At 38.6% G+C, this 22,298-nt stretch overlaps 2 protein-coding genes across 6 annotated transcripts in view; one reads left to right on the top strand and one right to left on the bottom strand.

Annotated features, from left to right (window-relative positions):
- Nucleotides 1-22,298, top strand: part of IQGAP2 (IQ motif containing GTPase activating protein 2) — a 125,488-nt gene that overhangs the window by 80,722 nt on the left and 22,468 nt on the right. For 3 of the 4 annotated variants that reach the window (XM_032205393.1, XM_032205392.1, XM_032205394.1), the window contains 11 exons: nt 338-501; nt 1,035-1,195; nt 4,194-4,318; nt 6,158-6,321; nt 13,847-13,937; nt 17,659-17,820; nt 18,839-18,981; nt 19,934-20,104; nt 21,502-21,585; nt 21,978-22,049; nt 22,166-22,235. In XM_032205393.1, the coding sequence (XP_032061284.1) occupies nt 338-501; nt 1,035-1,195; nt 4,194-4,318; nt 6,158-6,321; nt 13,847-13,937; nt 17,659-17,820; nt 18,839-18,981; nt 19,934-20,104; nt 21,502-21,585; nt 21,978-22,049; nt 22,166-22,235 (1,407 nt within the window). The remainder of the gene's footprint in view (nt 1-337; nt 502-1,034; nt 1,196-4,193; nt 4,319-6,157; nt 6,322-13,846; nt 13,938-17,658; nt 17,821-18,838; nt 18,982-19,933; nt 20,105-21,501; nt 21,586-21,977; nt 22,050-22,165; nt 22,236-22,298) is intronic. The other variant, XM_032205396.1, reaches the window with a different exon arrangement.
- On the bottom strand, nt 8,324-12,341 carry F2RL2 (coagulation factor II thrombin receptor like 2). 2 transcript variants are annotated; one of them, XM_032205397.1, is made up of 2 exons: nt 12,101-12,341; nt 8,324-10,424 (listed from the first exon to the last, which is right to left on the bottom strand). In XM_032205397.1, exons 1-2 carry the CDS (start codon nt 12,156-12,158, stop codon nt 9,337-9,339), a joined length of 1,146 nt encoding a protein of 381 aa, XP_032061288.1. In that variant the 5' UTR covers nt 12,159-12,341; the 3' UTR covers nt 8,324-9,336. The 2 variants fall into 2 exon arrangements, with proteins under 2 accessions (XP_032061288.1, XP_032061289.1); XM_032205398.1 differs by having other exon boundaries at nt 8,324-10,352.

Here is a 22,298-nt window from a genome sequence, read left to right as displayed (position 1 = left end):
ACTGAGAGGAACATGCTGCAAGCAAACACAAGAGGAGAGATATTAGGTCCCTCTCCATGTGCTAGAATGAGTCACATCCTTGCTTTGGAATCCAGTTATAATAGTTTGTCCCTAATATCTGCAAGTCCAGAAACTATTTATAGTCCTCTGGTCAATTATTTGCTGCAATTTTTTGAACATACATGTTTTGCAACATTCAGCAGTTTGTCTTATAAAACCTGACTTTTTCCTCCAATGACAGCAAATAATACTCTCTGGATAATCTGTCATCTACGTGGCACAGAAAACAAATGGCTTGTGAAAATTAATAGGCTTTTCTTTCCCTGCTGTTCTCTAGAACTTATAGCAGTTGACAATATCAATACTGCAATTCGTAACTGTGATCCTAGTAAAACACTGGTTGCACTGATGAAACCGGAGGCGCAGCTGCCTGTTGTTCACTCATTTGCTGCTGTTATCTATCAGACTGAGCTGTTCAACCTCCAACAACAGAACGCTGTGGTAAGAGTGAAATGCTTACAACCTGCTCTCTGATGTTATGTAGCCGTGCCATGAAACAGCACAAACATAGCATGTTGTCTTGTAAAATTGGACTTAATTCTCTCACCATGGTGTTATGTATTGCATGATTGTTTTCAATCAAAGTGGCAATATTGAATTACAGAAGTCATTTCTTGATACACTTTGCTCTGGCTGAGCTCTTGTGTTGCAACAGATTGACTTTTTTAATTGTTGCATGCTCTGACTGAGGACTAACCCTTCATATATTGCTTAGGAAAAGTAATTCCCTGCTATGAGGGTATGATCAGAAAGAGATGGGACTGGGGCAAAAGGCCAAAGGGAATTGTAGCAAACAGAGTAAGCTCTACTACCAGCGCTGTGTTAATGCGACATATCTGTGACCAGGAAATTTGTCTTAGCACTTCAGGCTTTCTAAATCAATTCCATCTCATTGATGGCATCTGGACTGTGTAACTCAAATTCGTTACACTGCTTATTTAGCTTCCTGACTGAGGTACATTATTGTCCTACAGAATTATCTGGCACATGATGAACTGTCTATTGCAGTAGAAATGTTGTCAGCAGTTGCGTTGCTAAACCAAGCCTTGGAAAATAAGGACATCCTAATGATAAAGAATCACCTCAGAAACCCATGCATTGGCTTCAATAATCTGGAAGAGGAAAACTTGCAACGGTAAAAGTTCATTTTTTGTTGTCTGGATGAGACTTGGCAACTTCTGCAGAAGGATAAGTAGGCATTTCACTGGGGAAGGGGAGTGTGGGTTTTCCTGTGCTGTGGTTATGAAGATGAAAGGGCTGTAAAATACTGTTATATGTTACTAGGGGAAAACATAAATACCAAACTAATTGTGTATTTGTAACTATAAGCAGTCTCACAACCTCAAATATTTGAGAGCAAAAGGATATGCAAGGTGGAGTGGAGACATTGTCAGAAAGCAGATGTTAAGATCTGACAAAAAAAACTTTGAGGACACTAAAACATAAGCCAATAGTAGTTGGAGACTGTCAATCAGTAACCTCTTCGCAATACTGACGGAGGATCTTTGGAATGAGATAATGTGTTGAGTGTCTTAAGGTCAAGTAGGCCCCTTAGACACTGCCTAACCCCCTTTTTCAGCCCAAGATTTGCAAAGGCCTGAAATATAGTGAAGTCTTGCTTGCTAAAAAGCTGAGTACAATGCTGTGGCACGCGTGCATGTTCAAAGTTAAGTTAGAGCCTTCACTGAGCTGCTAGCTGCTTGCACTGCCACATGTCTGACTTGTCACAGCCATGAGCTGCTGCTGTGCTCTTCAGCTTATCTGCAAAATTAAAAAAAAAAAAAAAAAAAAAAAAAAAAAGGCAAATATGCAACTTGTGTGAGACCAGAGGCCCCAGCCTGTGGGGAAGAGGGCAGGTTCTCACCACTTGGTCATGGGTAGTGGAAATCTGAGTGCTGCTGGAAGGTATCACTAGACAGAAAGGACAGCAGTGACCTGGTCACTGAAGGTCTTCACCAGGCTGTGAGACGACATGAATCTGAGCCCTTACTAGGTTAGGTTCCTTGAAGCTGGAGGGAAAGCAGTCAAGACAGGAGAGACAGGGAGAAAAAAAAAAAAAAAAAAAAAAAAGTAACTTGTGTGTGAGTTGAGAGAAGCTTCCTCTCTGTCAAGAGGCAGGAAGAATCTGTTCCAACCTGAAAGGGGGGCAGAGTGCTGTGGGGTTGAACAAAATCAGTGTGCCACTTGGCCTTGTTGATGTCATGGTGCTTGGGGGAATGAGAAGCAATGTTAACCATAAAAATACACAGATGACCGCAAAGTATCCAAATGCAGTGTCTGACCGATGACACTGTGGCCTGATAGGACTGCCAGCCAATACAAATGAAACGGAAGGATTAGTTGGAGTAGGGAATAAAATAAAACTTTATTATGCTAATATGCAAATATGGGCTGCCAACCACAGGCTGAGTGTAGCAGGAAGCTTCAATTTCACAATACCCAAAGGGGTACAGTAGAAATAGAGAAAGTTCTGTGAGGGAAATGGTATTCAATGGCTTTGTACTAGAAGGCATGTATTTGTTAGGGATGCCTTTCCTAGAAGACAGAAATTCAGTGGAAATACGACAAAGTTCTGCAACATTGTATGTGTTGTGTGGAATGTTATTAATGAGTTGCTAGCTTCTCATAACTTAATTATCTCCTTAGGAAAACTGGAGTGAGAAAAGATTGGGTACTATGAAATATAAAGTTTAAAATTTACACAACGAACTACCATCTTATAAAAGATTTAAATAGTGGGACTCATTACTAAATAGTGCATAAGATTTGAAAATGAACTGATAAGTCAATGGATCACAGAATCATTTGCAGCTATTAACCACTGACATGCAACCTGCAGCTTGGGGAAGCCCATAATATAGTCTGATAAATGTAGAGAGGACAAATCAGAACAGGAAATAATTCTCTACTGTACTGGTTTGGCAGCAATTAATTTCAAGCCACAGCTGGAAATAGAAGACAGGTATTTGGTCTGACTTACTGGGTCAGTTCAATATTTGATTCCAGAATTTCAAAATACTTAACTTTCTTCTATAGGTGTTTACACTGCTGTGAAGGTTTCCAGGTCAACTAGGTCTGTGATCGTTCTAAAAACAACAGGCACAGGCTACAGAGCTTGTGCTTGGAGGACCATGACGTGTGGGGCTCATGCCCTTTCTCTTCCTATGGCCCACCATCCTCTATGTGCAGGATGCATGGTTATCTTCTAAGCAAATGGGGTTGCTACCTGATGCTAGGACTGACTCTCTGATCTTTGATGTACTATAGCAAGAAGCAGATCACAGTTTCTTACAAATTCATCTCCAGTGTCATGTACTAAAGAATATGCCCAGCTCTGTTGCCACTTTCCCCAGCACTGTGTTGGGAAGTGGGGATGTGCAATGCCTGTGGTATAGCTGCTGTTGACACTTCTTAGGAGCGAAATTCGGGATGAAGAACACTTCATCTGAAGCCTAGTGGCTTCCTACCAGACAGGAAATAAATTAGTTCAGGACAGACAGTAAAATAACAAGGCAGTGTTTTTCTCCTCTTTTCTGTCAGTGAAGAGTTGGGAAAAAAAAAGAAAAAGAAAAAGAAAAAAAAAAAAAAAAAAAAAAAGAATCCTGGGGATATCACCTGTGAGCAGAAGAATATGAAATATCTATTTGAAGAGCTGTAATGCTCTGCTTTGTAGGAGAACCTCCCTTGGCTACCAGATTACATGGTATATTTTTCCTTCTGAGTTTACTGGTAAAGCTTAAATTTTCCAGGAGTTAGGGAGTCAAATACTGTTGATAAAGACATAGAATACTAGTGCATTACAGCAGTGTCTGAAACTACTGGCATCTCCCTCCTGAAGTAGTATTTGTGAAACAGACAACAGCTTCCTGAAATCATCATTACCATTCCACTCTGCCCAGAAAAATGTTTTGGATTAGCACATAGGGCCAGCATTTCACCTCCTGTAATGCATGTGTAGGACAAAAAGGCAGCTTGCATGTCTATATAATTTCTGGTGAGAGATGAGTTTGTCTGAAATTCATTAATTGGAAAAAATTATAGTAATTAAATGATGGATGATGCATCTGACTAATTCTTAATGGAAATTTACCTTGTATATGAAATACACTTATGTATTTTATATCTTCTTATAGTTATGCTGATACACTATTGTCTATTAAGTCAGAGGCTTCATCTCAAGGCCAAGATTATTTAAGCTGGAATGATATCCAGAACTGCATTGACATGGTTAATATGCAAATTCAAGAAGAAAATGAAAGTAAGTAATTCTTCCTCTACATCACTGGCAGAGATGGTAGTCTGTTCCTTGGGACACAAAAATTCAGTGCTGAATGGCCTTGTACAGACTCTGATCAAGAGAGAAGACATATAATTTTGAATGACTGTTGGTCTTTAAATCTGTTTGAAGTATTTCTGGTTATACTATGGATGGCTGAAAGACATCCTAGGATGCCTGCCTTTGGCAGCATTATAAATGCTGTGGTTCAGAACACTTGCAATTTAGTATTTGCACTGGATGTTGGCACTTAAAAGATTTTGCAGAAAATGTAAACTATTGTGTTATTGAAGAATAGGGTCGGAAAAGGAAAGCAGCATCCTGTGTAGAACTGTTATAGTTAAATTGATCTCTAAGCCCTTGTTTTTCACCAGAGAATTGGTAGGAATTTATGCAGTGCAACTATCTGTCATGATCTCAATTCAAATAATTAGATTTATCTAAAAGAATGGTTTCTTGTGCTCGCTCTTTCAAATATAAATGGTTTTGGGGAATATTTCTTTCAGTTGAATGTGACTGTATGGCCCTATAAGGGTGGTGTTAAATGTGGTACCTGGTCATTTGGTGTTCAAAACTGCTAAAGGACTGAGACTCTCCACTGGATATAGAAGCATGATATTTCTAGTAAAATTTGAGGCTGTTAAGTGCACTTGCATAGTGCATTGTGTGCACTCTTGTAGCATGGGCCCAGCAGGGTGGGATGTGAGCAGTTGCAGGTTGTCCTGCATTAACAGTCAGTCTTTACTGGTGAGATAGCTTAGCTGCACTTGGTTTCAGTGACACCGGTCTCTGCCTAGAAATGGTTTCTGGGGCAGAGAGGGCAGGAAGAAGGCTGTCATCACTTTCCGTAAGTAAATCTGCATGCCTGACAGTTCCTGCTTTGGTGACACCCAGAAAAATTGTCTGTTCTGGAAATGTTAGGTGTTATGAAGGAATGGATCCATGACCCACCAGCTGTGGAGGGCATGGGAGAGATGTGGTGGCAGATGTGGTGGCAGCCACTAGTGAAGATGTCATATCTCACAGGTGATGGGGAGCCCTCAACCAGTGCCTTTCTGGAGTAGAATGGCTTTAGGGAGACAGCACCCCCAAGCAGTGTATTTCCAGGCTGTTTGGGAGTAGGAATAAACTGTGACGTTAAATGTTGAAACCAGTCTTGACAACTGAAGGAAATGAATCACAGGTTTTATTAAATGTGGCTGAAGTTTGGAGTGCCACAGGTCTATGGGGGAAAAAAAATAAATATCTTGAGATCAGTGTTATCTGTTTGGCTAATTAAGGTGAAATTTTAAAGAAATTAGGGTATGGTCCAGCATAATGTTGTAGTTTGTAGATCAGTATGTATGTATTTGTTGTTGTAGTTTGCAGATCAGTATGTATGTATTTGTTGAAACAGGGGTTCCAACTAATCTGGTCCAAAATCACATGATTTTTGAGTGTCTTTCAGCATTGTCAGCAAATATTTTGGTGCACGCATAAATGCGGTGTCCAGCATTTCTTTAAGCTTCATGTAGGTCTTCCTTCCCTGCATGTAAAGGAAGTCAATTTTCCCTTTTTTTGGTAAGGATTGATTTGGCTTTAATGGAAAGGTAGATTCAGAGAAATGAGTACGTGTGGCGGAAAGGAAACCTGTACAACTTAATAGCCTCATTCGAGTATCTGAGCAAAAAATAATAATTTTAAATCACTTGCTGTTGCTGCCTCTGCTTCTTGTTACTTGATTTTTCTTTGCTTTGTGTTACTGCTTCGTTTGTATGTGAAATGTGACAAGATATATCTTTCTTTGACAACTGCATTTGTAATAACCTTTTTATTTCATAGGAATTATTGCAATTGGCCACATTAATGAAGCAATTGACCAAGGAGATCCTGAGAAAACCCTAGAAACCCTACTTATGCCCACAGCCAAGCTGCAAGATGTGAGACCAGAAAATGCAAAGCATTATCAAGATGTTTTGTACCACGCCAAAGCACAGAAATGCAAGGTTAGAGCTTGGACTGTTGCATCTGTCAGAACTGAAATGTTGATTCTTTTTCCTTCATGTCCTGTTCCTCCAATGTTTTGATTAGTTGTGCTAACAGGGTGGTAAATAAGCCAGAGACAACAATCTGTCACTGAATAATTTTTGAATACAACTTTTTCTGAGTGACGCAAGGGATTAATTTTCAGTCAATACTAAGATGTATTCTGCATCTGTTGTGTTTTTCTGCAAGGATTGAGTTACAAGACTGTCAGGCAGGTAGTTATTGTGCAGGCAGGAATTGTCTTTTTTGCTACTAAGTATTCAGTCATGCTGAAGAAGTCATTGTTTAACAAACCTCTAAATAGTACTTTGAGGAGCCTTTGTTGCTTAAATCTGGGGGGGGTTACAATAGAGGAGTCTTGTGCTTATTTCTGTTCTGCCCTTGTCATGCAACAAAATGCTGGCCATCATGTACTTCAGCTTCAACCTATCTCAGCAGGATACTGGTATCTGCTTCCTCAAAAGCAGTGCCCTGGTTAACATCACAGCTCAGGGAAACATAAACACAGATCAGCCTCACAACTTGCAGGATGTGACTGAATGCAAGATTAGCTAAAACTCATGGTACAGCATTTCATTTTTCCTGCTGTTTGAAAAGATGCCTAAAATTCACATATGTTCCTAATGTCAGCTGGAGAAATTTCTTGCTCTTTGGCTTGTAAAAATACCCTCCAGCTATCTTGTCACCTCACCTGTGGTACCTGCTATGAAATTGTGCATTTCTGTAAGCCACAGCTTTTGAACTTGGTGCTGTACATCTGATTTTTTTTACTTAGGTTCCTATGTAAGATCTGGTTTCACTGAGCACTGGATCCTGAAAAGCCTTCCCCTTGCTGTATGCTGTTCCTATTGTGTGTTTTTAGACTTTGACAACTACTTAAAACATCTTCTCTTTTTTTCCCACCTCATGATTAAAAAAAAAAAAACAACAATCTCCATGTTTATGGAGAAAGCAGGACCACTCTGTACGAATTCCCAAGAGAAACATTTGGATATATTAACCTGAGTTACTATTCTAACTACTGACTAATGACATGGATATCACCTTTCTTTAAGAAAAAATATGATTTATACATGTATTGAACTTCCTCTTATAAAAAAAAAATAATCAAAAAGTCAAAAAGTTTGTGCAATAAGTCTTTTTCAACCCCATGCTTTTTCTGAGTCCTATTTATAAAGCAGATCTGTCTTTAATTGTATTTAAGATGTTTTAAGAGTGAGCTGTGGCATAAGGAAGTACTTGATTTACAACAATCAGATCTGCATGTGAACTTCCTATATTCCCAAGTGTCTCAGAAAACATATGGGTCTGAACTTCTGGCTTATTCTAATCATCCCATTGTCACATCCCCCCAGTTGTGGTGACCTTGGATAAGTAAAATCTGCACCAAAAACTCCCAGTTCCCATTGTGGCTCTTAATCACAGATCACACCTACTTGTTCTTTGCTTGAAGAATAAAATGAAAATGTGGAATTTTATTCCTGTAACAATACTTCTATTGTGTTGTATTGTATTGTGTACAATAGCTTCTAACAGCTCTCACAGTTGCTTCAAGCAAAGTGTGTTCAAGCCCCAGCAAAGAGAGCCTATGTTTAGGAAGTGTTACTTCTATGTGGAATGTTAAACAGATGTACCATACTTTTGCATGCTTCCTGAGTTTTGTTATTTTATTTTGAGTGATAGCTATGCAGGTTTTACAGTTAGGTTAGCAATTTTGATGTCTGCAATTAATGAGTAACACCTGGATTATTTTAAAGTTATCCTGAAGTTACTTTGAGGGAAGGGCATGATTTTAATTAATGTAAATTAGGAGCCAGGAGAAATTGAAGAGGTAGAACCTTACCAGACTGCACATTTCTTGGAGTCAATTTCTATTTTCCCCTGCAAATGGCTTTATTTTTGAGTAAAGTTTCTTACAATACTATTATCAGACAGATGTAAAACACTTTTTTTTTCTCATCACTGTCTTACATGGTTCAGTTACAAACATGTACACCAACAACTGAGCTCGTTTGTAGGAACTTATACTCAGTATACGTAGATATTGAGTTTCTGTAAATGTCAAGTTAATTCTTTGCTTTATGAATGTGGACAATTAATCACAATTTCCTTAAGGATTTGTAACACGAAGTATTTCCTGTGAGGATGTGAAAATATACAGAATACTACAATGTAGCTTCCCTGTTTTGCTTACCAAGCAAGAATAAAACTTGCCTGGATTCACGCTGATAAGGCTTAGCTTCCAGCTGTCCTTGAGGGTTATAGGAGTACAGGTGCTGACGCAGTGGAAGAACAAGTCTACAGAGCAAAGCTGGTTGAGCAGCCTCAGAGGAGATACTTCCTTGGAAGTGTGTCAGGTTCCGTGTCTATAGCTGTAGATTCATTGCTCTTCCAGCTGAATGGGATTCCAGCTCCTTATTTTTAACATCCAGTGCAGATTTGCTGTTGGTTGTGTGATAGGGAGCTTCTGCAAAGTTCTATAGCCCCTGAACACCTAGAAAGTGCTTTTACTTGTCCATGTTCCCACCAGACGAAAACCTTCTGTTCACTTCACTGTTCCTGCAGTGAATGTGAGCACAGAGATCGTATGAAGTCTTTGGAAGTCATGAATGGACCTAAAAGTGCTATTCAGATATGGATTCCTCTTCTGTTCAGAGGCTGTGGTGACTGCTATTATAGTTTCTTCTCTATAGCGGCCATAAAAGTGACCTTCCCAGAAGAAAATGGAGATGCTCAGCCACTTCCCTGAATCTTGGTACACCAAACGTTGTAACACACGTGATAAAATTAGAGTTGGAGAAGAGTATTTCTGAAGATGCTTCTTTGTGTGGTGTTTGGAAAGATGTAAATTTTACTGAGATCATGGTTTAACATCCTTAGATTTTTTTTTTAGGTTTAATTGTTGCATGTGAGGTTTATTGCTACCTGGGTTAGTAAATATACAAAATCATAATTCCAACAATATAGAAACAAGTTTATGCTTCCCTGGATATTTTAACCATTGTTAGGTAAATATTGGATTGGCTTCTGATTTTGGACATCAGAAAATAAAGGAAAGGATCAAGACAACTGTTTAAGCTGCTAAGACATAAAGCAATTAGATAAAAAGAATACAACTCATCTGTGTTATAATAGTAATAGTTGATATGATGGATAATAAGAATAATATTGCTTGGTACAAAGCAAATAGTGAAGATGGTAAGGATCAAAAGACTAACTTTAACATACCAGAACCATTCATGTGTTTTGAGTGTTCGTATGATTGAGACATAGCAGAAAATTATGATTGCAAGAGGTATTAAAAATCCAAAGATAGCTAAAGAAACATAGTAGTAAAACTGGAAGGAAGATACAGTTTCACAAGCATTGTGCACATCATGGCAGGTGTAAATTCCCAGTTGTTTCACATAATAGCTCTGCTGCATTATGCAAAGTGGGAGCATGTACAAGAAAACGATGGTCCACACAGTAACACAGACCATAGTGGCATAAGTACGTTTCGGCAGGCTTTTGTAGGTGAAAGGGTGAACAATGGCCACATAGCGGCTGACGCTGATGCACGTGAGCAGCAGAATAGAGCAGTACATGTTGCCATAAAACACCACAGTTGTGGTTCGGCACATCATTTCTCCAAAAATCCAGTTGTTCCCATTGATGTGATATGCTATTTTGAATGGCAGCATGATGCAGAAGAGCAGATCTGAAATAGCCAAGTTTGTGTAGAGGATGGCAGTGCACACAGACCGGATCCTGAAGATCAGCATCCACAAAATGATGGCATTAGATGGTACACCCAATAAAACAGCACTGAGGTAGACAGTGGGTATCAGCTTGGTGCTCAGAGAACTTGTCAGGTACTCTAACGTTGTGTTGTTTACTTCTGTTAAAGTGGAGTCATTGGACTTTTTTGAAGAGCTTTTGTTTTCTTTGATGTGGATGGTCTTTGTTTCCCCTTCTATAGCATGCGGGGGGATGTAATCGTAGTCTCTTGCTGAAATTCCACGGAAAGTCTTGATAAGAGACACGGTTTTAACTGCAGAGCCATTCAGTGAAGATTCTAAAGCTTAAAGTTAATATTGTTAAAATAGGCAAACTACTGGATTAGGAATACAACTTTCAGGTAAGGAGAAAGGCAAGCCTTTCCTTGTGAAAAGCAATCTCCATTTAGAAAGTTTGATAGGGTTCTTTGTTGCTTTAAGTTAGCATCTCAAATGTGCCTAAGAATAATCTTTGCTTTCTTAGTAATTTCAACCCCGTTCTTTAAAATTTAGTGTAAATTTAATGTTAAATTGACTTTTCTGAATACTAGGTGTTTTCAGTCTTTAGCAAAACATCCCATTTGTGCAATGTTTGTCACCTGTAAAGGTTTTTGTCACGTAGGAGCAATGTTGGTAATTTATGATAAAAGCTGATCAAGTCTTAGTGCAGGCTACCCTTGTCACTTAGTGGATGAAATGCATGACTGCAAAAATGAAAAAAGAACTGCCTTGCTTAACAGGGGCTGAAAATTTCAAATTATGAGAAAAAATCATCTCATATACCAAATTAAGTTGCTATTTTGTATTTTTCATCTTCTGACTAAAGCAAACCAGACTATTCTTTTTCTTATACATGAAAAAATGCAGTTACTCCTGAAAACTGAATGTAAATCTTTGGGCTGATATTAGATCAAACTTATTGGTATGAGTAAAATTTTTCATGCAGCAAGAATAGTCTCCATCAGTAAATATAACAGATGTGAGTAAAGCCACTGATGCTGGTTACCTTTCTGATGCTTAGTGGCTGAATTTTAAAGACATTAACATTTATAGATGAAGTATGAATGTGTTCAACGCATGGTCTCAAAGTAACTTGTAAAATACCTTTTGCAGAACGAGTGGCAGCTTAATGAATTTTGTCATTCAAAAAATTTCTTCCTTGGTTGTGCTTAATGCCAAAAAACTTCACACAAAGCATCAGGCACACATCTTGAATCTGGAATTCAGAAGTGAACTGAAATTTGGATGAAAACCTGTGAAAACCTTTTACCATTCCAAACTGGAACAGAACATGGAAAACAGCTTTAACCATGATTAATTTTTTGTAACTGGTAGATTTATGGTAGAAAACTTTGAAATTACAATCAGTAGCCTGCATCCATTTCAGTAACTTTCTGGATGGTTACTCCCGGGAAAAAAAAAAAAAAATGTTGCTCTTTAAAATGTTTGTATATATTATTGCATAACAAAAAAAAAAAAAAAAAAAACAAAACAAAAAAAAAAAACAAAAAACAAAAAAACAAACAAACAAAAAGCAATAACAAAAACTTAGTTTGAAAACAGGTCTAATTTTAGTAAGGAAAAGAGATGGGCTTGATCACGTCCTTAAGTTATGTTTGTCAATAATTATCTGAGATTTTCCTTCTAATAACATAGTCTGAATCTGTAATCTTGTTGAACACTTTAAAACAGAAAGAACGTGACTCTACAGGTTTGAGTATTGTATCACTACAGAAACATTAGAAGATGTGTTTTTAGTAAGGGCAGAAAGATCGCTTAAATAATTCCTCATTAGTGACTGAGGAAAGCGAAAGGTAATCCAAGGTGTCACTGAAAGGAAATAGTAAAAGTCTGTCTAAAGTAAGCTTTTCTGTAGTGTAATAATATCATGATGTGTACAGTCCATTTAAGCCAGTAAAGCACCAAAACCTCAAAAGCAAATATCAATTAAAACAGAGTACATGCAGAAAGGAGGACTCACCTGTAGTAAAAAGACTTGAGGTAAGAGAGAGAAGTCCAGTGAAAACCAGTATCTTCATCGTAGTATGCTAAATCCGGATATATATAAATATATATATAAAAAAAAAAGTAATACTGTTTTAGTTCATCTCAAGATGTGTTTTTGATAGGATATTCTTCCTTCTGTAAGGGTCTACAGAGTAATTGATCTGTTGTCCAGAAGCATCCTGTAGGCATGAGATTTATGGTGCGGATCTAGTTTGTTCTTTGTCTACTAGTAAGAGGGTGTGACGTATCCAAATATGCACACATGACTCAGTTTCAGCCTCTGCCCAACACTGAGATTAAATTGCTTTACAGCAGCAATTTAACTCTTAATTTACCACAACCCTGATTGTGGGAGAGGAGGTTCTGCTGGAATATGTATGTACAGGTATCTGGGGAAAACAGTATTTTCTGGGAAAACCGAAGGCTGTTTACTTAAACGTTCAGAGGTCTCATCCAAAGACTAAAATTCTGTATTGCTGAACTCTGTACCCTTCTTGGGGAGAGGCCAGGTGTTGGGAAGAGAGTAGTGATCATGGTTTAGCAAATGTAGCGGTGAAAGCAAGCCACACATACATGGTTTTCTGAAGGCATGTGTGCACTGCCTCAGCCCCTGCCTACCTACCCAGCACAAGCAGCCTGTGCTCCTGTGACGGCATCCCACCCCAGCTGCCTGCTCTTTCCAGACAATTCCCACCCATTACACACTCTGGAACCTTTACCCCATTTTCATTTGCTGTTTTTGTTGATCCCTTCCTCTTCCTCTGTTATTTTTTTCCTTGAATGCCAGAAAACAATGGCTTTCTTCCAGCAGACAAAATTAGTGCGAGTCCTGGTCTGGCTTCCAAGCTAGTGGCAAGGCTCAACATAAGCAGGACTTGGCTCCAGAACAAAAATTGTATCTGTTTTTGTATTTAGTGTGTAGAAATTGGACACCAGATAAGGATTGCGAAACTGAAAAGAATTCCTTTCCTATAAATCGTCAGTTGTATTTTGTATGTGCTCTCTCTCATGTTAACCCTAAATTGCAGTGTACATCCACTGTCATGCAACTGCCTGATACTGGTTGATTTTATTTAGATATTTTGCTTATGTGTTTGTTTGCATATAATAGAAAGAGAGGAGTCTTTGTTTTGCAATTTTTACCCTCTTTTCTTTACCCTGGTCAGCCTGTAGATGATGAGACCTGCTCTGCCATTTAACTCCTGAAATATTTGCCACCTGAGCTAAGTAATCATTATTAAACCTGAGTTGCCTTTTTATGCCATCTTTTGCTTTTATTTTCTTATGTAACCTTTACTCATGTTTACAGCCTTCCCATATAAGGGTTTTGGGATGAATACCAACTTCCTGCATTCTCCTTTGTGCTCATAGTGCTGGCTAATAACATTTGGATATACGTAATGCTTTATTTAATTGATTTATTTAATTACATTGCTTATACATTATGGAAATTGAAACAATTCCAGCTCTGCTCAAAATCTTACTCACCTTTAGCAGGACGGAGTCTTTTACATGTGAAAGCTTTGAGAACTTTTATTGAGCAAGAATTTATTCTAGTCACTAAATGGAGTATAACTTGTTTTATTGCTCATTTTAAGTGGTAAAATTATTTTTAATGCCCGGGGGCTTTGCAAGGGAAGTCTGTGTATGAGCTCTCTCTGTATATTCAGACACTTCTATAATTCAGTTCTCATAAGGCTTTTCTCTGTCCTTTTTACAGGAAACCCAGGATGAATCAGCAGTGCTATGGCTGGATGAAATACAAAAGGGAATCATTGATGCCAATAACAATATAAAAAAAGCTGAAATCTGTAAGCATTAAGCTGCATCTGTATTCCTCTTGTTCTTCTTAGTCTGGAAAAAGTGAAATTTTCAGTATTTTTTTTCTCCACTTCAGGGAAGAGTGGCATCTTTTATATATGCTGACAGAAACAAATGCATGTCCTTTGTCATGCTGAAGTTAGGGTGACTTAAATTTGAAAAACTTTGTTAGCTTTGAAGTGGTAAATCTTGAAGTTCAGTTAATAATTTAGTGGGTGTGGTTATATAGGTTAACATGATCAAGATTTACAGCGTCAGTGTAATTTCCTATCACTTTTAAAGCAGAAGAAAATGATAACAGGAAGTCACGCAAATTCTTAAATGTTTATAACTTCACTTATTTCAATATGGTATCTTCTATTAAGTGCTAACAAATAAAAATTACTTTGGGCCAGCACAGATCTGTCAAGGTTGCCAGCTTGAGTTTCAGGGCTGGGTCACCTCTTGCTTGAGTTGGCTGTGGTGGGAGAGGAGGTGAGCAGCTTGTGTGAGTGAGTCTGCAGCACTTTCTTTTGCATCCTGAGAGGTTGTGGAATACAGTTGCTTAACTTGATGTACTCCTGCAGTGCTGCACTCAGCCTTCAGTAAAGTACTGCTGTCATTTGTTTACTTATAGGCATGCTATATCAGTAGTTAGTTCTTTGAAAGTTGTGGGTGGAAGAAAAAAACAACAGCCAGGTATTACAAAACTAAATCTTCTATCCCTGCTACAGAACCAGTGAACTTAATGTTACTGTTTCAGAGTTGATTTGCAGTTCTAATTCAATCAGTCAGATGTACTGAAAACACATGAAGGATTTCCATTGGTCACACATCTGTGAAAAGCATCTTGGTGTTTTCTGAGGCAGGGTTAGATGCACATATGTTGTCCAAACTGAGCTGTTGTACTTGGAGGTACTGATACCCATCTTTTTCCACAAAAGAAGGTTCATTTCAATGCCACCCAGAGGCGTGAAAAAGCCTGAGGAAACATCTGAGCTCAGAGAAGGGAAGGAAATGCATAGCTTCTAAACAGATGTGAACTAAAGCTAAAGAGTGACTTGAAAATATGTTTTTGTCTACTGCTGTAAGACCTTTAAATATGTCACATAAATTGCATACCTAAATTAGTTCAGCGTTATGCATATACTAGTACCATACATGTTGAAAAAGACTAGCTATTGCTTTACCTAGTAGTTGTTTCAGTAAAATCTTCATGTAATCAATGCCACCATTTTTGTAGCAAATGTGCAGCTTTTCATAATCAAGTATGATCAGTAGAACTATTTTAACAAGTCCCTAGTGGAAATAACTACTAATCTCCTGTACTCTGCCCTCTGGGTTGAAACAGAGCAGTGTCAGCACAGCACATTCTTCAGAAGTGCTCTAACATTTTGGAGCTAAAAACTGAGATTTAAAACTTCCCCACGGCACAGAACCTGGTACTCGCTATAATGAAAGCATCCTGTTTCAGGAAGTTAACATGTTATATTCACATAGATTAAACTTAGAAAACTCAACTCATTCCCAACTTGGAAATTAATTTCCATTTCAATCTATCCCAGATAAGCTATTTTTGAAAAGCAGACAATCCCCTCCCTACCACAAAGCTTGTGTACAAAAGTAAAGGCAGCACAAAATGGTTTTGTTTCGGTTAGGACAAAATGTGTATTTTGAGATAGCTGCAGTAATGGCAATAGCAGTCAAGTACTGACAGCTATACTGGAATCGTCTTGATCCTTTTCCAAATCATTTTAATGCTTTGTAGAAGTATTAAATACTACAATATTAAAACTTTGATATGGCCTTTATAAAATGCCTGCCCTGTCAGTAAAGGACTATCTTGTACCTTCCTTTAGGAAGACATGTTCAGTAAAGACTCTTGTGCTTCCTAATTCTTTGTGGTGTTTGCTGTGGAATTTGGCTTATCTTACTTTGTGTCTTGAATCAGTTCAACCCCTGTACTCCTTGTGCAAAAAGAGATCAAAACAAGATTGGCAGAACAGTAGCTGTATACCATGGCACCCTTCAGGAAGAGATAACAGTGCAGACCTTCAGCTTTGCATAGGAAGGGGCTGTGAAAGCAGGATCTGCCTCTTGAGAGCTGTGTTATAGAAAAGAGCTGATCTTTGGCCCTGCTCAGAGTTCAAGCTTATCACGGTGGGCAGCTGCATCTTTGTGTATCATAGCTTCTTGGAGGGAGGATAGATGTGGAAGAGCCCTTTGCAGTGCTCATCTGCTTCTGAGATCCTGATTGCTGCAAGAGCAGGTCCATGCGCTGAGAGCCTGCCCCTCTCCTGCAGTCAAGGATAACTAAATTTCACATATCTCATAATTTCACAAGGACACATGGTCCCTTCTTTAGAGCAGCAGCAACAGAATGAAGTGTTACTACACCAGTACAATTTCTATTGAATTGGTGTTTTTCCCCACTATTTTTTCTTATGCTTTTATTTTAGAAGAAAAACATAATTAGTTAATAGATAAGGAGAAAAATCCAGGCAGCGCGGGATCTACAGAAATAACTGTAAGCTAGGTTGTGTGTTCTTTTGTCTGTATAACAATAGTTTCCAGCATCCCTAACTAGAGGACAAAAAGGAGAGAGAAAAATATTCAAATACTGGTGACCAGAGCTGAGGAGGTGGATGGTCTCACTACTGTCGCTGAGCACCTTTTGTGGCAGCTGTGGGTGGAAAAATATGTGTAGGTCAAGCAATGAACATAGAGAGGGACCTTTCTTGTATTGATCCAGGTACACACAAGGAAAAGTGCTTGGTGCTGTAGTCTGAAAAGCAGCTGTAACAAGCAAAATTACCTGAATTCATTTAAGCAAGGATATAATACAGATATTCTATCTGTGTGTGTCTTTTCACTTGTTCCTTGGTGCATGCATCTTGAATTTAGATGTTAAGGATCACTATTTAAGATCAGAGTAGTGGTTTCTAAGCAGTGCTGCATATAACTTTATTGTGTAAGGTACTTTGAAGTGTGTTGTGTTGCTACGTGTTGTCGGGGTGGTATCACCCCTCTGACCATGAGACCTGCACATAGAAAAGGACACTTAAGAAGCCCTGATCTGAAGCTTCATGTAACTTAGAAGTTTGACCATGTCTCAAAGCATTGCTTTTATATGCCCTGAAACCAACTCTTCATTGCTGGCAAACTCAAGGGAGTAGCCTCATCAGCTTTAGGCAAGCTTCAGATTTAAGGGGATGATGACGAGGAACGGTTGCTTTGGGATCGTGACTAGGGTGTTGGCACAGTGTTGCAAAACTTTGTTCAAGACAAATGAAATTTATTCCGATTTTGCACAGTAAAACTGAACAGTTTACAGCTTGTAATGCAATGACCCACTGCATCTCTATCAGGCTCCTGAGTGATCTTCTGCTTTATGGGCCCACTTGTTGGGCATGCTAAGTGAGAAAACCTGCCATCCTCAGCTACTGCCCCTGCTGTTCTTTGGCGTCCCACCTGATGGGGAGCAGCGCTGCCCTCAGAGCGCTCTGTCATGCTGTGACTACATCCCTGCCTGGGTGCAGGGCACACTTTCTAATGAGCCTGCTGTTCTCTGAAATACTCTTCCTTAAAAGCACAGAGGAGTCTACAAAGAGGTGAAGCACTGGATTGCTGTGTGCAACCATCCCAGATGTCCATTATCAAAGTTGCTAGTGGTTAGCATTGTGGGTATGTAGAGTACAACACTTAATTTTCTCCATCATTGTTTTTCCCTAGTGGCCACTGGAATATCATTGATTAACAAAAGCTTGGAGAAGGGTGACTCACAATCAATCCCGATGATACTACAGTCCAAGTTTGGATTACGGATTGTTTCAGAATGTGCCGAAATTTACTTCAAGAACCTCTCTGAAGCCAAGAAGCTGAAAACGAAAGATGGTAAAAGCCATCCTGAACAGAAAAGTTTCACATTTCCCTGTTACTGAGGCAATTGGAAAACTAGCACAAAAGACTTACCTAAAATCACTGTAAAGTGAGGGATGTGGTTGATAATTTTTGAAATATATTGAGAAATGTGTTACAGTTGCCCAAGTACATTTTACATGATGGTGAACTGTTCCGTGCATCATCCAGGGCCCACTGCATGCTGAGGAATATCTAGTTAGTTCCAGAGTCTAGCAAAGATCAAAGTAGCCTCAGAGAATTCAAGACATCTTCTCTGACTGTCAATAGGCTAATCTGTCCTGTCAGGAAACCACATGACTCTCCTTTTTTTTTTTCTGTTAGCAGACAAAGGAAAGGGTTAGACTGCACACTTCAGCCTTATGGACTACTGTCACAGGTCAGGCTCTGCCAGAGTGTCCATGACCTGTTTATGAACCCTGTGATTTGCCTGGGCAGCAGATATCAGCAACAAAAGTTTGGAGAGGGCATTTTGCACAGATGACCTTAGCAGCTTTACTTTTTTTTTTTGTCCATGAGGAAATGGATTTTTTCCTGCCTTTCAGGATGCAGTATTGTTTACTGAATCACTAAACAGGGCAACGATATGGACATGGAAAATCTCTGGCGGGAGCTAAGTGTTAACGAGGCCCAGCATCTGGCCGGAAGATAGCAAAAATATTTTCTTAAATAGTCTATTTCAATAGTAAGTGATGATGGAAGATGTGGCTTACACTGTTTCAGCAGCAAGCACCAAGTTGGCATGTATTTTTGAGAAGCTGACTGTGAATTTGTACAAACCTCACAGCAGTTTTGTTCTAGGAGAATGATGCTGCCCAGCAGAATAAGATACTTTGAAAATATTCTTACTACAAAATGGGCCAAAATATATAATGCCTTTTGTATAAAATTTCTCCATAGCGAATGTAGAGATGGGGAGTGAATGGGAAGAGCTTTAACTTATCAGTGTAGGAGGACACAAATATGTGCAAATGACAGCATGTATTGCTTTCAGATTCTACGGAAAGTCCATGGATTAAACTTGTAATGAAAGATATGTATGATTACTACTACAATGTGGAAACAGAGGAAGGTACCTGTGCTGCCCCTGGAGGAGTTGTACCAAAAACTTCTTGGTTAACTGGTGAAGAAATCCAGGTAGATGGCTAAAATATTTGCTTTGACTGCAAACATAAAGCATAAACACTTAAGGGATAGATAGCAATACATGGCAATATCAAAGGAAGAGGCTGCACTGGGGGAGACTGAAGATCATTTTGGTTCTGTATCTGCTTCTTAAAATATCAACATGTAAAGTCTGAGACATTAGTGATGGCACAGCCTCCTGTTTTATATATCCTAATGATTTTGGGGCTCCCTAATTGAAGGTTACAACAATGTTTTTAATAGCCACTAGTAGACACTTATGGAGTGTCTGACTGCTTTTTGTATACTTTCACATTTTTTGGTCTTTGTATCTCCAAGTACAATAAGATTTGTGAAACTTGAACCCAATTGCTGTAGAGATTTTGCAATAACATGAAATACAACTTAAATTAGTGGATCACACAAGCCTCTGTGCATTTTTTTTATTCTGATGTAGCTCATATAGGACATTGATTTACTCTGCTGCAGACAGCTCAAGTCACCACAATAGGTCCTTTAGAAACTCTGACTTTAACACTACTTAAGTGTGTTTCTATATACAGAGCTCCCTGATTTGGTATGTATTTCTAGATGTGACTTCAAAAAAAAAAAAAAGCACAAAAAAAAAAACCACACTTGAAAGTAGGAAAGCAGAACTCTTAATCCTAATGTTTAAAAAAAATAAAATAACTTCCTCAAAATAGCATGTCCAGCTGGTTAACTCAGGCTTGAAAGGAGTTCATACCCCTCATAAAATTCAATGGTAGTGAAGTAGCTCTTCATACTGACTAAAGTTTAGAGGTAAGTTGTAGGGGTTCAGATATGATGAACATAATACAGACAGAGAATACAGGACAGATTCCAGAATGGTTTTGTCCCTAGGTGGTGGTGGTGGTGTTTAATTTTGCTTTGTTTTATTTTCTTAGCTCCTTTTAAATGACCTTTTTCTGTGGTATCTTAACAGAGCATTGTTGGGCAAGTCACAGCAGATTACAATCGGGAGCAGCTTTGGCTTGCTAATGAAAATCTGATTGTTCAGCTACAAGCCCAAGCAAGGGGATACTTGATCAGGAAGAATTATCAGGAGAGAAAAGCATACCTCCAAAGCCAGGAACCATCTGCCATCAAAATACAGGTATTGTATTAGAATGAGAATGTAATCTGGCTTGGGTAACTATCTGCATGTGAGTGATTAAGTGGTGTATCACTGCTGAAAACAGACTGCTAATAACAAAATTCTCAAATCAGCAATTCAAACTTCAACTTTTGCAAATGTATTCCTGTCCTAGTTGGAATAACTATGCTTTTAAATAGAAAACCTCCAGTTTTCAAATAACAAATCGTATACACCTGTAACCTAAGCCACTTCAATGGGAAAATCTCAGAAATGCATAGCCTTGGCTTTATTCTGAGGTGTTCAGGTCTTGCATGGTATACCTAACCAAGACTGGAAGATTGGAATATATTTTTTGAGTATTGAAGCAAAAATTCCGTGGCAAAACATGATGTAAGAAATGCATTCCTTTCTAGACTATCCCAACTGGAAAGTGGTTTGCTTCTGTTCCATGAAGTCATAACTTGGTAGGGAGTGGCAGACGCGCTGGTATTATCAGGCTCTGACATTGTTACTTGGATGTCTTCTGTTTGTTGAACTCCAAAAGAAGTGTAAAAGAAACATTTCTGTGTGCTGAGAGTGTGAACACTGATGATTATTTTGGTGTCTATAGTAACAACTTAAAAATTCATGATGATAAATACTAGTAGCTCTTATCTGGATCGGGTTTTCACTTTCCTACATCGTGTCTGGGCACAGTAAAGTCTTTCACTGCTGTTTAAGTAATTCAGGGCCTTTGAAGAGGTTCAAAAGTGAGGAGAAGTTTAGGTAAATGAAGTTCTCTGATAGTTTTTTATGAGCATTAAAAGAGGCTGTGAAAAGCCAACAAGTGGAGAACTAGGCTGATGTCACTGTTTGGATAGACAAAAGACACATTATGGTAAATGCTGAGTACAGCTGAATGATCTGTATTGCTGAGGTCTTTGCTGAAAGTTTACTTTGAACTAGCAGAAGGAGAGCTGAATAAGGGAATTGGCAGGTTGTCATCTGTGGTACAAGGTGATGATCCTGAATGTCTCAGGAAGACCACAGACTTGAGGAGGAGGCCAGGACGAGAACAATGTGGGTTCTATTAGGTAAAGCAACAGCTCTGGGATGCAATGGGCAAGAAGAAGGTGGCTGGGTCTTCCTGTGTGAGGGATGAAGCTAATGACTGGGATGTTAAGGGTGTACTGGTGATAAGAGTAAGGATGGCTTCAGGGGAAAGGAGGAACTGATATTGGACAACAGTTCTAAAACTGGACCAAATTGGAATGAAATATCAGCGAAGCTTAAAAATATAAGCAAGATTACATTTAGGTTAATTATCTTTTTACTGTAAAGGACGTTTTTCTGTGTAACGTACACACAAATTGCTAACAATGTTTAAGTAGCCTTAAATATCAGTCTCTTATTAACAATGTCTCCTTATAAAACAGGCTTTCTGGAAAGGATTCAAACAAAGGAAAAGCTACGTTGATAGATTAAAGGTGCTTCAAGGCAACGTTGGTGCTATTGTCAAGGTAAGACTCCGCTCTGCTTCTGGGTCTGAGTATTCTTCATCCCTTGACTTGGTTCTCTGATGCCTGGGAATCTGCAGCTAGCAGCAGAAAATGAATGGGCTCATGCTCCAGAAATTTACATGGTGCTGAATGTTAATTGACAGATTTTGTAAATAGAAAGCTTCTTGAAAGCTGTGTGCATGACTTCTATAAAGCTTTGAGCTTGAGTGGATCATAATAGATTTTCTTATACTTCTCTTTCTATAATACTAATTTAGAGAATAGATATCACAAGCACATGAGACCAGTATGCCTACAACAGAGGACTGTCAGATACAAATTTAAAAGACATGCACTCGGATACACACATACAAACCATTTGTGCAGAATGTGTTATTTTATTTAATTTTCAGATTCAGTCATGGGTCAAAATGTGGTTAGCAAAGAGAGCTTACAGGAAGCGGCTGCAATACTTCAAGGATCATGTAAGTCCTTTTTCTTCATTTTGAACACAAAGCAGTAAATAGGGTAATATGACTACATGCACATTACAGAAATAAGTCCTAACTCGATTCTTTTGCTTGATCTTTGTACCTTACAGAATGAAGAAATTGTGAAGATACAAGCATTTCTCAGAGCAAACAAAGCCAGGGAGGACTACAGAACACTAAGTAAGTGGTAATGGTTATTTGTTGTATATCTGGGCAGAAGTATGTTCCTGTGTCACTTTAAAA

This window comes from Aythya fuligula, chromosome Z, assembly GCF_009819795.1.
Source record: "Aythya fuligula isolate bAytFul2 chromosome Z, bAytFul2.pri, whole genome shotgun sequence".
Taxonomy (NCBI): domain Eukaryota; kingdom Metazoa; phylum Chordata; class Aves; order Anseriformes; family Anatidae; genus Aythya; species Aythya fuligula.
The sequence above is the reverse complement of the archived record's forward strand: the minus strand, read 5'-3'. Positions and strand labels throughout refer to the sequence as shown.